This window comes from Ambystoma mexicanum, chromosome 3q, assembly GCF_040938575.1.
Source record: "Ambystoma mexicanum isolate Mex_15411 chromosome 3q, UKY_AmexF1_1, whole genome shotgun sequence".
Classification (NCBI taxonomy): Eukaryota; Metazoa; Chordata; class Amphibia; order Caudata; family Ambystomatidae; genus Ambystoma; species Ambystoma mexicanum.
The window spans coordinates 397,620,167-397,633,381 of NC_090926.1; the positions used below are offsets into that span (position 1 = coordinate 397,620,167).

The 13,215-nt window shown below is 47.0% G+C and overlaps 1 protein-coding gene across 4 annotated transcripts in view; it reads left to right on the forward strand.

Moving 5' to 3' along the window:
* Positions 1-13,215, forward strand: part of LOC138582628 (zinc-binding protein A33-like) — a 113,594-nt gene that overhangs the window by 71,651 nt on the left and 28,728 nt on the right. For all 4 annotated transcript variants that reach the window (XM_069654079.1, XM_069654082.1, XM_069654080.1 and 1 more), the window contains one exon: positions 8,563-8,796. In XM_069654079.1, coding sequence (XP_069510180.1) covers positions 8,563-8,796 — 234 coding nt within the window. The remainder of the gene's footprint in view (positions 1-8,562; positions 8,797-13,215) is intronic.

Here is a 13,215-nt window from a genome sequence, read left to right on the forward strand (position 1 = left end):
GGAAATCCAGACTGTATACACTGAAGTCTAAAGCAACCAGCAGCCATCATAGGGAAAAAGGTGACGCACCGCAAACCCTTGGGGCTATTCCAAACAAAGGATACCTGCCTCACCTGAGACTCCGGTAATGAAACTGTAAGCTTCACCCAAATGGTGAGATTATATCCCCCTCATCATAGAACTAACCACAATCGTTCTCGCCTGGCATCACACCGGCACAGCCTCTCTAAACCATTAAACATTAGTCGCTGCCTCTTGGGTAAAAGTGTAACGCCTATCCTGGTAGTCCAACCGTGGCCAGTCAGACTCTTTGATCCCCTTCTATTCAAACTCTATCTTTAGCAAACCCTTTTTACTAGATGGGGTATTAGGACTTGTATTTAGGAACAACAATAAGTGTTGGCCTTCCATTCACACCTTTTGTTTGGTATCAACCAAAAGTAGACTTTCATTCCCCTTAGCATGGTATGGCCATCACTGCACTTCTTTGTGTCTGGATTCCCTGAATTGTTTTTTTTTTTTTAAGGGAAGCCTATACACTGAATTATTGGGCAATTGGCTGTGACCCCGTGTTATGTCTAGTTTGTATGCTAACATGTTCGGCATTATAATTCTCTTTCCTTTCACTCTGGATTTGTTTGTATGTGAGTTGTCAGTTGGTGATCGAAGAGACAGCAGAAGCTGCGCTCTGGGGGCAAAAAGAAGTATCTTGAAACACTTGGCCTCATCTTATCACTGGTGACAAGGGTGGCGAAATGTCCCTGAAGGGTGTGAACAGAGCCTGCAGAGGACCCCCTTCCCGTGTGGGCATCGACCGTTGTGTTCGGCCGCCATACACTCTGCGCTGAAGAGGAGAAAGCCGCAGAGGTATATTGCTGCCCCTACCCGGTGTCAACTGTGATTTGGGGTCCTGGGGGTGCAAGCAGGTCCTGGGCCCAGGCACTCCACGAGTGACCTCTGTTGTGTTTACGCACACATAAGATGGGCCGAGCGCTTGTGCTGCATTAGAGGAAGGGACCCCTTGATATGCTTGAGAGCATGTTCAATAATCAGAGCCCTTAGCAACTGAGACGTGTTGCTAGGCCCTATGCTGGAAGCATCAATCGGCATCAGCTGAGCCAGCAGGGAACTCCAGTTTTTTTTAATGTAAACCCTAATTTATAAAAAGAAAAGGGAACAAATCTACAAGGACATTAAGGAGAGACATTTTCTAGCTGAACCTGGCACCCCTCCAGTCAAATGGGAAGGTTGGAGGAAGATGCTTGAAGCATACATGGGAGGGGACAAGTTTGCACCTGCAAGGAAGCAGGCCTTCCTCCTTCACAACCCAAGAACAGAGGGGTGCAGTGTATCTGGCTTACCAGAGCTTAAGGGTATTGGGGCTGGTGACCTGGATGACATAACTATTGCAGTTAGAAAACCTCAGGAACACTATGAGCCAAAGGTGCCAAGAGCAATTGGAACCTGTCGAGAGTTATGTAGCAGCACTCCGCACCCTGAGCCACACCTGCAAATTCGGTCCTTTAGCTAACTCTTTGATTAGGGACCAGCTAGCAAGATGCACCAATAGTGTCAAGGTCAAAGAGAAGCTTCTAGCTAAGGACCTTTCCTTGGCGCAGTCTGTGGAACTAACCCACAGTATAGAACAAACAGCAAACTATATGAGAAACATGAAGATTGAGCAACCCAACACTGAAGTGGGTGCTGCCAGAAACAAAAAAGGATATGAAGGAAGTAAAGAGATGAGATGTTTTAGGTGTGGCAGTACCAGGCATCTGTCCTCAAGTCTATGGGCCTCATTACGACCCTGTCGTTGGACCATGGTGCTATTAGCACCATGGTCCATGCCGGATTCCGCCATGGTGGGTCGCAGAATTACCGCCCCATTACAAGGTTGGCGGGGTGGTAATTCACCATGGCCCCTTCCCCATTCCCATTTTTGGCCCATAGGTCACAATGGGAATGGGGAAGGCACTAGTTACAGCACCGTAAATTACGGTGCCTTAATTAGCACCAAGGTCCCTTAGCGGGTTAGCGGGATGGACTTTAACGCGTGCAAAAAGCAGGCGTTAAAGTGTGAATCGGGCGTTAAGGGTTTAGCGGCGCCGCAGCCTTTTACGGCGCCGTTAACCCCTTAACGCCGGAGTTATAATGAGGGCCTATGTTGTCCAGCCCGAAATGCCAACTTTACTCAATGCAAGCCCAGAGGACATTTTGCTCAAGTTTGCAAAGATGGAGGAGTGAATGTTGTGGAGCAAGCGTCTCCTAAGGCGGAACAAGAGGTTGTACAGTTGTCTCAAACGGAGTCCAAACCTGGAAGTGCCCGTCACATGTTTGAAATTTCTCCCCTCATCGGGCGCAAGAAAGGCTCTTCAGATCAGTTTACCATTAATGGAAGATCATTAACAATGAAGGTTGACAGTGCATCTCCTTGGACCATTGTATCTGGGGAGACTTTCACAAATGCCATTGGATTGTAGAATTGAGCATCTTTTGGAGAATGATATCCGCCCGCATGATTGTGGTGAAGTAGAAATTGAAATGCTTGGGTAATTCAAGGCTGTGATAGTATACATGGGTCGAAATTGTGTGACGGAGATCTATGTGGCAAAAAGAGGTTAGTCTCTCTTGGAATGGGATGAACAGGCAAGCCTAGGAATTAAGATTCAAGTAAACTTGGAAGTACCAGTTTCGATTGCAGAAGTTCAGGATAGATGGGCAGATGAGTTTCTAGAAGTTTTCTCTGCCAACTTGGGCAGGCTCAGAGATTTGGAACATCGCATTAAGTAAAAAAAAAAAATGACACTCCAGCTATTCACAAAGAATGTCCTGTTCCTCACCACCTTTGTCGTCAACTAAAGGATAAACTTGTCAAATTGCTGCAGAAAGGGGTGATTGAAAGGGTTGAAGGCACAGAAGTGTTATCTCCTGTGGTTCTGGTGGCAAAAGCAAATGGTGTGAGAATGTGTGTGCATCTCAGAGATTTGAACAGAAACATATTGGTGGACAGACATCCCTTATCTCTAATATCAGATGTCTTGGCTCTCTAAGGGGATGCCAAACATTTCAGTTATTTATTTTTCTTCGGCTTACCATCAGGTGCCACTCACGCAGGATTGTCAAGACCTTACTTCCTTCATTACACCGGAAGGAAACTTCAAGTACCGCAGAATGCCCTTTGGGCTATCATCAGCAGATGCTGTTTTTCAGTGAGTTATGGAAAAAGTGCTTGAGGGTGTGGGGAGAGTCATTGTTTTTCAAGATGATGTAGTAGTTCATGCCAGCACTGCTGATGAGCAAGAGTGTTGAGAGATGTATTGTGCAAATTGAAGGAGGCAGGATTTACTGTTCAAAGGAGTGTGTGCAAAGTGTGGAGTATTTGGGTCATTCTATCTCAGCCAAAGGAATTGTTCCCAAGCATAGTCTGGTTGAAGCGATAGGTTTGGTTCCCTGAACCCAAAGATAAGTAACAACTATGTGCTTTTTTGGGTTTATCAGAGTATTATCATAAATTTGTCAAGAATTTTGCAGTTTTATCAGCACCTCTTAGAGCGTTGTTGAAGAAAGGGGTGAGATATGTTTGGTCTGAGGAGTGCAAGGAAGCGTTTAAGAAAATTAAGAGGTGCATTGCCAATGCCCCATCCTTGGGGAAGTGCTCAACTGGAAGTAACATACCTTTCTGTCGACGCTAGCATTTTGGGTTTAAAGCATCACTGATCTAGAGTGATGGAAAAGGGGAGGAACGCGCTTGCCTCCATGGCTTTAAGGGGTGCAGAGAGCAACTATTCTGTAGTGGAGAAGGAAGATTTAGCCGTGTATTGGGCACTGTTACATTTCAAGTTTATCTTATGGGGCCAGTGTTTCATAGTGAGGTCAGACCACAAACCATTGGTACAGATGTTATCCAGTGTGAGTTGGAGCAGAGGATCCTCCAGAGTTTCTAAGTGGTTACTAGGGTTGCAAGGATATCCTTTGTCTGTGTGTTATCTGCCTGGTAGCAGTAATTCTGTTGCAGATTGTTTGTCAAGGTTACCAGTGAGTTTGTCTGAACGGGTGGATATGGTCACTACTGAAGGAGTAGTAGTGGCGAGCATTGAGGGTAGTGCCATTGATGAGGAAGAATGGGAAAGTGCAGTTGCAGAGGATGAAGTTTGGTCAATGGGCAGATTAGCCGCTTTCAAAAAGGGTATGTTGGCAGGTGATACCGAGGAAAAGGGGGAAGGAGTAAATAATAGGACTGGGAAAAGTGATGGGCCTGATTTGCAGGAGTGTGCGGCAACAAAACGTGATGGTCATGGTGGTGTCGGAGATACTGAAAGAGTGAGGAAAGCCCCAGGATATCTGAAGGATTGTGTACAGGAACAACGTAATTTTGTGCTTTCATTGCCTTTCAGTCATGGTGATGCTTTTTCACTGTGATCAGTGTTTCAACAGCTGGCCAGTTCTTTTGTTTCTTTGTTTACTTAAATGTTGAGTTCTTTTTGTTTTCCGTTGTTGTTGTTCTCTCCTCAAGGGGGAAGACATGGTATGTCTAATTTGTATAACTTACCATGTTGTGAACTCTAATTCTCTTTCCTTTCATTCTGGAATTGTGTATTGTGTAAAGTATCTTGGAACTCACTTGCCCTCATCTTATCAGCCCGCTCCCAGAGTAAATTCCTTCTTTAGTTTTGTCTTCAAGCCATTCTTGCAGGACCCCCAACCCTCGGACGTGGGGGTCCTGCAAGAATGGAAGTAATCCATTATCTCAACCTCTGCTTCCAACTTCAAGATACTGCCAATGACCCACTTCTTAACTTCTCTTGATCTCTTCTAGGTAGGAACAATCACCATATTGAAACGGCCCACTCCTTTCACTGAGAAATCAATTTTTTTCTGCTTGTAGGTTTTAATACATAGTAAAGATCATTGATCCATTTGAGGAGAGTACTTCACTTGATGTACTTCCCTCACCCTGAGGGTTTTCCCTTACGCCATTTTTACTGTTATTCTGTAGGAGTGACATGTCTTTCCCACAAAGCAGTTGTAGTGAAAGTCTTTACCACACCACAATTGCATTGTAGAAAAGCAGCCGAGTGTGTGTTTGTGCAAAGGGCAGAGGGAGGCTTCAGTACGAGCAAACTCGCAGGAAATGACCGGGATGAGGAACCCAGCATCAGTAAGTGGCGGGTCAGCGAGAGCATGTGAGTCTGGGGAGTGAAGCCAGGTGGGGATGACTGGGTTTAAAAGGGAACAACCCCACTCCTTCAGTGCACTATACAGGGGGCACAAGGGGGGAGGCAGGAGAGTGCGTGGGGCGAGGAAGAGCGTGCCAGATGTGGTGCACTAAATCCTCACGCTCTAATGACAGGAATCCCTTTGGGGTTGATCCCACCAGACATTGAAGTGGTAGCTGGGACCTTCTAATGGAAGGTCATGCACACGTCCATCTCGCGAAGTCAGCATTCATTGACAACACTGGCCCCCTCAACCAGGCCATGGGAAGGGCCCATTCCCAGCCGACCAGTCTTCTTCCGTGGACCACACTTCACACAGACTTGCATTGTCCTGGGCTGCCACAGTCTCACGGGTGGAGGAGGTTGGGGACTCCTCAACCAGCGAATCTGGGTGCCCTGGCACCTAGGCCTGCTTGCCTCCGCCCCCTGATGATCACCATGAAGGTGTTTGTTTGCTTTGGGAAGCCCAAAAGAAGTGCAGAGCTCTTGGACACCAGCCGGCTCAGCGCCCCCAACCTACGGGTTTTGAGCACACTATTGCAAAATATGTGGAGGACAAGCAGTGCATGATCTTCATGTAAATTATGCGTAGGAAATATGCGATGTAAACAAATGGGTGTTCTGTTCGTATACAGGGGACGGCAACATGTGACTCTCCAGATGTTTTGGACTTCCACTCCCATCATCTCTCACCATTGTCTATTCTGGCGATGGCTGATGGGAAGCTGTAGTCCAAAAGCTCTGAAGAGCAATGGCTGCAGACCCTGATATAGAAGTGGATTTTCCTGTTTGCTTCAGAGTTGCTTGTCTCGCGAATAACCTTTATTTGGAGTCTGCTGCACTGCATTGAAAGGAGCCAGGCCGCTTAACATGATGATGCCGAGATGGACTCCCAGAGGGCGGAATGGGAAGTGTAAATGTGGGCCTGTGGAGGAGGTCCTCTGCAAATCTGGGACTCTTTGCACATGCTTGGACATTACAATTTCATTCACATTGCAATATTGGCTTTCTTCCCGATTTTGAGAGGGGAAAAAAGTAGACTAATTGTAACTCTAAGTAGTCTACTGGCGGGGCAACCGGGCAGTAGACTTGCATTTACAATTATGCCTGTGCACAGTTTGTCAAATAATTCCTTCACCCCGACCACCCTGATGTCTCCCCACACACACACACAAATCACCTTGGGGATCCAAGCCGGGGTCTGAGGAATAGAGCAGTGGAGAAGGGTGAAGTGGAGGGGCAAATAGGGGGCAACTTCAGACCAATTCAGCATGGACTATATAGGGGAGGCAGGATGAAGGGTGAGAGCTTGAATGAACCTTGATCCAGACATGCCGACTTGCGCCAGGTGGGGTGTAACCCGAGTAGAATATCCATAGTGCTTAGCACTTCACCCTTACATTTTGGGGTAAATGGACATTTTTGGAAGCTTTTTAGCTTGTGTCTATACGTGAAAAGAGCCTGGTTAGCTTGACACCAGCTGCTACCAGGAGCTACTTTGGACTCCTCAGGGCAACTGGTTCCGTACATACCTGCCTATACAACATTAGCTTTCTGTTTGGCAGTGTGCATAAAGGATCCTTAATCCAAACCTTGGTCATGAATGATAGACACACAGTTAGCTTGCTTGTCATGCGCAGGTTCTATTTGCAGCAGGCGATGTCCTAGCTCCTCGCTCCCCAGAGGTTGCGCCTGATCACTGTGAGATGTGTGATACCCAGGAGCGGCGTTTAGCTCCTTCTCCTCAAGTCCTTCTTTCAACCCCTGATTCTGCAATAGTTAATGGGAAACACAGTTGCTTTCGGGGCTGTTGGCCCCTGCAATTAAAGATGTCTTTTTCTAAATGCTAAACTCTTGCTTTTATTGTTTATTTCTTCAGCATTTGTCAAGTAATCCGTGTATGTCTCTTAACCTCAAATCCAAATACATAATTGTTTTCACCGTACAACCTCCTTTCTCCACTTGTATTAATTGCTCTGTCCTAACAGCAAATGCAAAGTCCATTAGCTATCCGAGCAGGACAGGGGAAGCCCAGGCCATTCTCCACGGTGCAAGTAAGGAAATTGGTATTGAATTTATATGTAAGTGAGCTCAGCTGGGGGTTTGTGGCCAGGGCAGTGTTTTTTCTTCATATCTCCCAGCAAGACTTTACTCATGCGGCATCAGGAAGGCTGTTTGTGGGGGGAGAATGGGCGACGATCCAGGGGTTGCTTCTCTCTACCCTCTACCCCCCAGGGAGGCTGCAGGGGTACAGGTGGGACTGAGAGAAATTATATGCTTTTTGCTACTCCTCTTGCACGAGAGTCTCGTCGCAACAGGAGCCGTGAAAAGGTTGAATTTCGAAAAGCCCACATAGGACCATTTCTGCCCCATCATGTCTGCTGTTTGCACTCTATAGGCTACTCCTGTCTCGATTTCATCCTCTTCTAATTTCTCCTCACGTTCACATAAATCCTTGTCTTCTGCTCCCTGTTTTCTGACTCCCTCTCTTCTTGCCTTCTCTCTGTTCTACCCAACTACATTTAACCACCAAACATCCCTGTTCTTCATATTTTCGTCCTTTCCTTCTTCTAACCCATTCTTTCGAAGTCTTAACCCTTAGCACACTGATAAGTCATCCTCTTCTACAAAAGTTCACATTTCCTTTTTCTCCTGGGTGATTTCTCTCAGCATTTACTTGTACTACTGGTTAATCCATCCCCCCCTCCAAATATTGCAAATTGTCCCCCTCTACAACCAACCATTTTGTTGTAATGGATCAGTTGAATAGGAAAAACCTTGGATAAAATATAAGCATGCATACAATGTACATTCTACAGTTCCAACCGTGTATTTAGAGTATTACGCACTGTTGTTCATGCCTTGTTTAATGTCCTTTAAAACTAATGCTTTCACTTTTGTTCTGTTTTTAGCTTTCCTTTCATCTGGCCTGTTTATCTTATATTTTAGCTTTCTATGTCTTTTTTTCACTTTTTGCTGCACTTATTTTGCTATTTATTTCGTTTTTTTCTATTCATTTTACAATGTTTTGCCTTTGTCCTGTACATATTTTCTTTCCTATTCTCTTCAGTTATTATTTTTGTTTCCCTCTTTCTGCTCTATTTCTATTTTTATTTAGTTTTTTCTTCAATAGAGTTCATTCAGTTTTCTTTTATTTTCCTGTCTTCCGTGTTCTTTGCCTTCTTGATTTTACGTCGATTAGGCGCATCTTCTTTCTTTGCTTGTACTTTGTTTCTATCTTTTTACATGAATTGTTTCTATTAGTCGCAGGCTTGCTTATTCTAAAGCTGGTAATACTGCACATTTCTGCTGTGTCCTTGTCCTTACATATGCTCCCCTTCTGCAGAAGACCACTCGCGATCTCTCTGTAAAAATTCAGGAAGACTTCCAGTGGTTGCACCAGATCCTTCAGGAAGAGGAAAGCAGCACTCTAGAAGAGCTAAGGGAAGATGAGGAGAAGGCTCTAAGTGTGCTACGATACCACATCCGCGACCTCCAGGAGGGAATCTCGGAGCTGGAGAATAGTGTCAAAGGCATCACGCAGATCATGGGCACGAATGGTGATCCATTCCTTGTAGAGGTGAGCAGGTTTGATTGTGCATGTTTACTTTTCTACATGACTGTCCTGATCTGGTCATACATATTGCCATACAGCACTACCTCTAAATGGCTCTTGTTTGTTTATTTATTTATTTATTTTAATTCTTGTAACGTGCCACACGCCCGTTGGCCTCTTGTGGCGCAAAAAGAGAGGCATTGTTTAAATAAAAAGTTTTGATGCTTGTTAATCTGCTTAGAATCGCATGCTGTGCATATAGTCCGACATCCAGTGGAGTATTGCATCTTGTCTTTCGAGAATCGAAAGGGGACGTTGACATGGGCGTGCCTTTAACACTATCCCTAACGTGACGTGTAGTGTACCCAAAATCCCTCGCGCATCGAGGTCCCTCAGATTGATTTTTTCCACCCAGCATACTGGTCGCCTTATGCAGAGCTCGTCCAGAGAAATTGCTTTTGTTCTCTTTGACCTTTGGTCGTAATATATATTAAAGTTATCAATATTACCCTACCGTCCCTTCCATCAACGGCTGTTCCAGTTCTCTGCCGAAGACGGCCCACGGATCTTCAACGGACGTGGTCCGGTCGGTGCTGCCGATCACATGCCCGGGCCTTCTGGCCGACCTACACAGTAGGGAGATTGGGGTTGGGGTGGTCATTTCCCTTTTTGAGAATGGCTTTCCCTTTCCTCCCTCATTGTTCACTGGGTCTATTCATCACAGTTCATTTCCTCAGCTATGGAGAGGACTCCATTTAGGTTTTGTCCTGTTTGCAGGGCAAAATTCCCTTCGAAGGATAAAAACTGTAAGTTTGACCAGTGTTTACCCCTCAATCACGATGAGTCGGTTTGTGCGACTTGCAAGCTCCTGCGCCCGAAAACTTTGAAGGAGCGCTGTGTTAAGCAGTGAGCGGCCTACGGAATGTCGCAGGCCGAGTCTGGTTCTCCCGCTGCCACAACTGCCAATTGTGACGAGGGGTTGAGTGACGAACTAGCCTCCAATTCGGAGGCGAATGACCTCTCAGCAGAGCACTCTCGCTCCGCATCGTCTGTCCCCAGCCCCACTAGGCAAGACCTAGGTCCTGCTATGGGGAATGTACACCCTGACGACATAGATTCACATGTTCCCCCACACTAAAGATACAACTCCAGGGACGTCTTTGACTAAACAGTCAAAGCGGTCCATAGCGCCAACAGGCACACCGAAATCTTCGGCCCGCCCGCCGTCCGTCAGGGTTAGCAGCCCTACCCGCAACCGCAGGTGCGCCTTACGACTGAGCCTACTAAATCAAAGAGCGCTGACCCCAATATCCACTATCTCGTCGAGACGCATCGGAAGAAGGCGTCCACGGCCAAAAAGGCCCCGGTTGCGCCGAAAGTAGTCGTGCAACCAGAGGCCCGTACTTAAGAACTTCCCGATGATGAAGTGATTACCGAGAGCATCGCCAGGATCATTTCGGCGGATTCTCACAAACAAAAGGTCCAAGGATTTGTCGAAACCCAAGGATAGGCCGAAGAATTTACCGGAACCTACGGAAAGTCCTACAGACAAGCAAAAGGACATGCGTCAACCATCGGAACCCCGAAAATACTTTTCGAAAGCCCCTGAAGGTATTTCTTCAGCGTTGAAGAAAAAATCTCAATGTTTGCAAAGCGAGGATTCACTAGATGAGTCCTTTCCACCCCTGGACCACTCTGGTTCATCTGTGTGGACCAGAGAAAAATTTGAAGAATGTATGTACAGGCTAGAGAGATTTGTGCAACTCTCTGAGAAGTCCACACCTAGGAGGTCTAGGGAGGAACTCGCCCCCCTCTCCCTGTGGCTAAGCTGCAGAGGGTATTTGACCCTACTCAAGATGAGGAAGAGGAGGAATACATGTATGACCTCACTGAGGAGGAGGCTCAAAATGAAGACACCTTTATTGACTCTGAGGAGGTCCATTTAGACCCCACAGGGGTTTGGGGGGTAGACCCAGTCTCCATTGATCCTCGCCCCTGGCAGTCACCTACTCCAACTCGGGAACCTGATGCCTTCTGCCTGGACTCCCCTCCAACCACCCCCACTAGACAGGCCTCCCCGGTGGATGATCAAATGGCTTTCAATGCCACATTGAGGAAAGCAGTTGAACACTTCAACATTGCTACTCAGGAAGCCGTTCCAGAGGCTGATTTTGTGGAGGACATTTTGAAAGAAAAACCTCCTGCCAGCCGAGCTATTCCTCTACTAAATTCAATTAAAAAGAGGTTGGCCCCTTGTTTATTAACACCTGCACCTACTAGAGCAGTGAATCAGAGGGTAGAGAAGCTGTTTTGACCCTCACCCTCTGATCCCCTCTACATCAGGGGTCATTCTACTCCAGATGCATTGGTTGTTACAACTACCAGGAAACGAGCAGGGGTTGCCCTATCCACTGGGGAGGCACCCCCTGACAAGGAATGTAAGAGACTTTACGCTTTGGGGAAAGGATCACTGCGGCAGCGGCTTACGCCACTCGCATCGCCAACAATACAACGTTGTTAGTCAGCTATGCTGACGCGCAATGGGCCATGCCAGAGGAAGGCCTTCAAGAGTCCCTGAGCCACTGCAAGCCTGTCTGCTCTCAACAGTGACAGAGGGCAGGCAAGTTAACCAAAATATGCTAAAAAATACTTTGGATGCAGCAGAAACGGCCGAACGGTCTTTGGCTTAAGGTACCCTCCTGGAAAGGCACGCATGGCTAAGAAACTCTGGGTTCAAGCCAGAGACACAAGCTTCACTTATAAATTAAACAGTGGAGGATGCTAATTTATTTGGAAAGACAGTCGATGAAGCCCTCGAAACTGCAAAAAAGGAGCATGACCCCCTTAAGACTCTGGATCAGATCACCCAGAGACCTTCACAAAGAAGGCAGAGCGGGAATAGACATTCCTTTCGTGGGCAACGATTCCCTCAAAATCAATACAGCTCGGGGAAAAACTGGTCCTCTCTCCAAGGAACCAGCAGCTGCAACACCCCATACGCCACAAGGGGGCAATGACGTGTTAAAGGAAGGGGATGAAACTCTACCCCTCGAGGCACCCCGGCCTCAGGCCAGAAATGACCCGCAGTTCTGGGTCCCCTCCCATGCATCCCCGGTCGGGGCCGGCTAACATCGTTTTTTCGAGCATGGGAGGGAATAACTACAGACCAGTGGGTGCTAAAGACCGTCGACCACGGATACTGTATATAATTCAGCCGGCCCCACAGTTCAGACCGCCACAGGCAAGACGCCTGATGCCAGAGCATCTGCAAATCCTGCTACAAGAAGTCGAGCCCAACAGGAAAAGGGCGCCATGGAGGTCGTACCTCTTCTACAGGTAAACAAGGGTATTTATTCAGTGTACTTCTTTGTACCCAAAAAGGATCTCACCAAGCGCCCTGTACTAGATCTGCGGCCAGCGAACAAATTTGAGAAGCCCCAAAAGTTTTGTATGGTCACTCTGCAAGAGGTATTTCCCCTGCTCACACAGGGGGATTACATGGCAACATTGGACATGAAAGATGCATACTTTCATATTTCAATGTTGCCGGTGCACAGAAAATACCTTAGATTCATGATTCAAGACAAGCACTATCAGTTCAAAGTGATACCCTTGGTGCAGAAGCTATGCCGAAAGAGTATTTACAAAGGTATTGGCAGTGGCAGCAGCACACCTGCGCAGGCAATCCATCCCAGTTTATCCTTACCTCGACCACTGGCTCATAACAGGGGATTCCTACGACACCTGCCTGTCAAATACCCAAAGAACTATAGATCTTTTATTCAGTCTCGGATTCTCTATCAACGAGAATAAATCCAGCCTAGACCCCAGCCAGATCAAACAGTTCCTAGAGGCTCTAATTCAAACAAAGGACGGCCTTGTCTTGCCCTCCAACTAGAGGGTCCAAAACATGCTGTTTGAAATCCCTCAATATGTAGTGAGTCGAGATGTGACGGTACACAAAGCTATGCGACAGTTGGGTATGATGGTGTCATGCATTTATTTGGTTCCTCATGCGCACTTGAGCATGCGTCCAATGTAGGAGTGGCTCAACAGCCAGTGGTGTCAGGCCAGCGGACAATGGGACGATCTAGTGGTTATCTCCCCAGCCCTCCTTCTCTCGCTATGGTGGTGGTCGAGGGAGAACCTCTTGAAGGGGAAATCCTTCACCACCCCCACAGTGGATGCTACTCTAACTACAGACGCATCTCTCACATGCTGGGGAGCTCACCTGCTTCAACAGACAGCGCACAGAGTTTGCTCGTGAGACATAGCATCCAACCACATAAACCTGTTGGACTATTAGCAGTATTCAAAGCACTGAAAGCTTTCCAGACACAACTGCAGGGAAAGAAGGTCCTGATCCTCACAGACAGCACCACGGCCATGTACTATCTGAACAAACAAGGCGGCACGCACTCTCCAGGGCTGTCCAAACTGTCC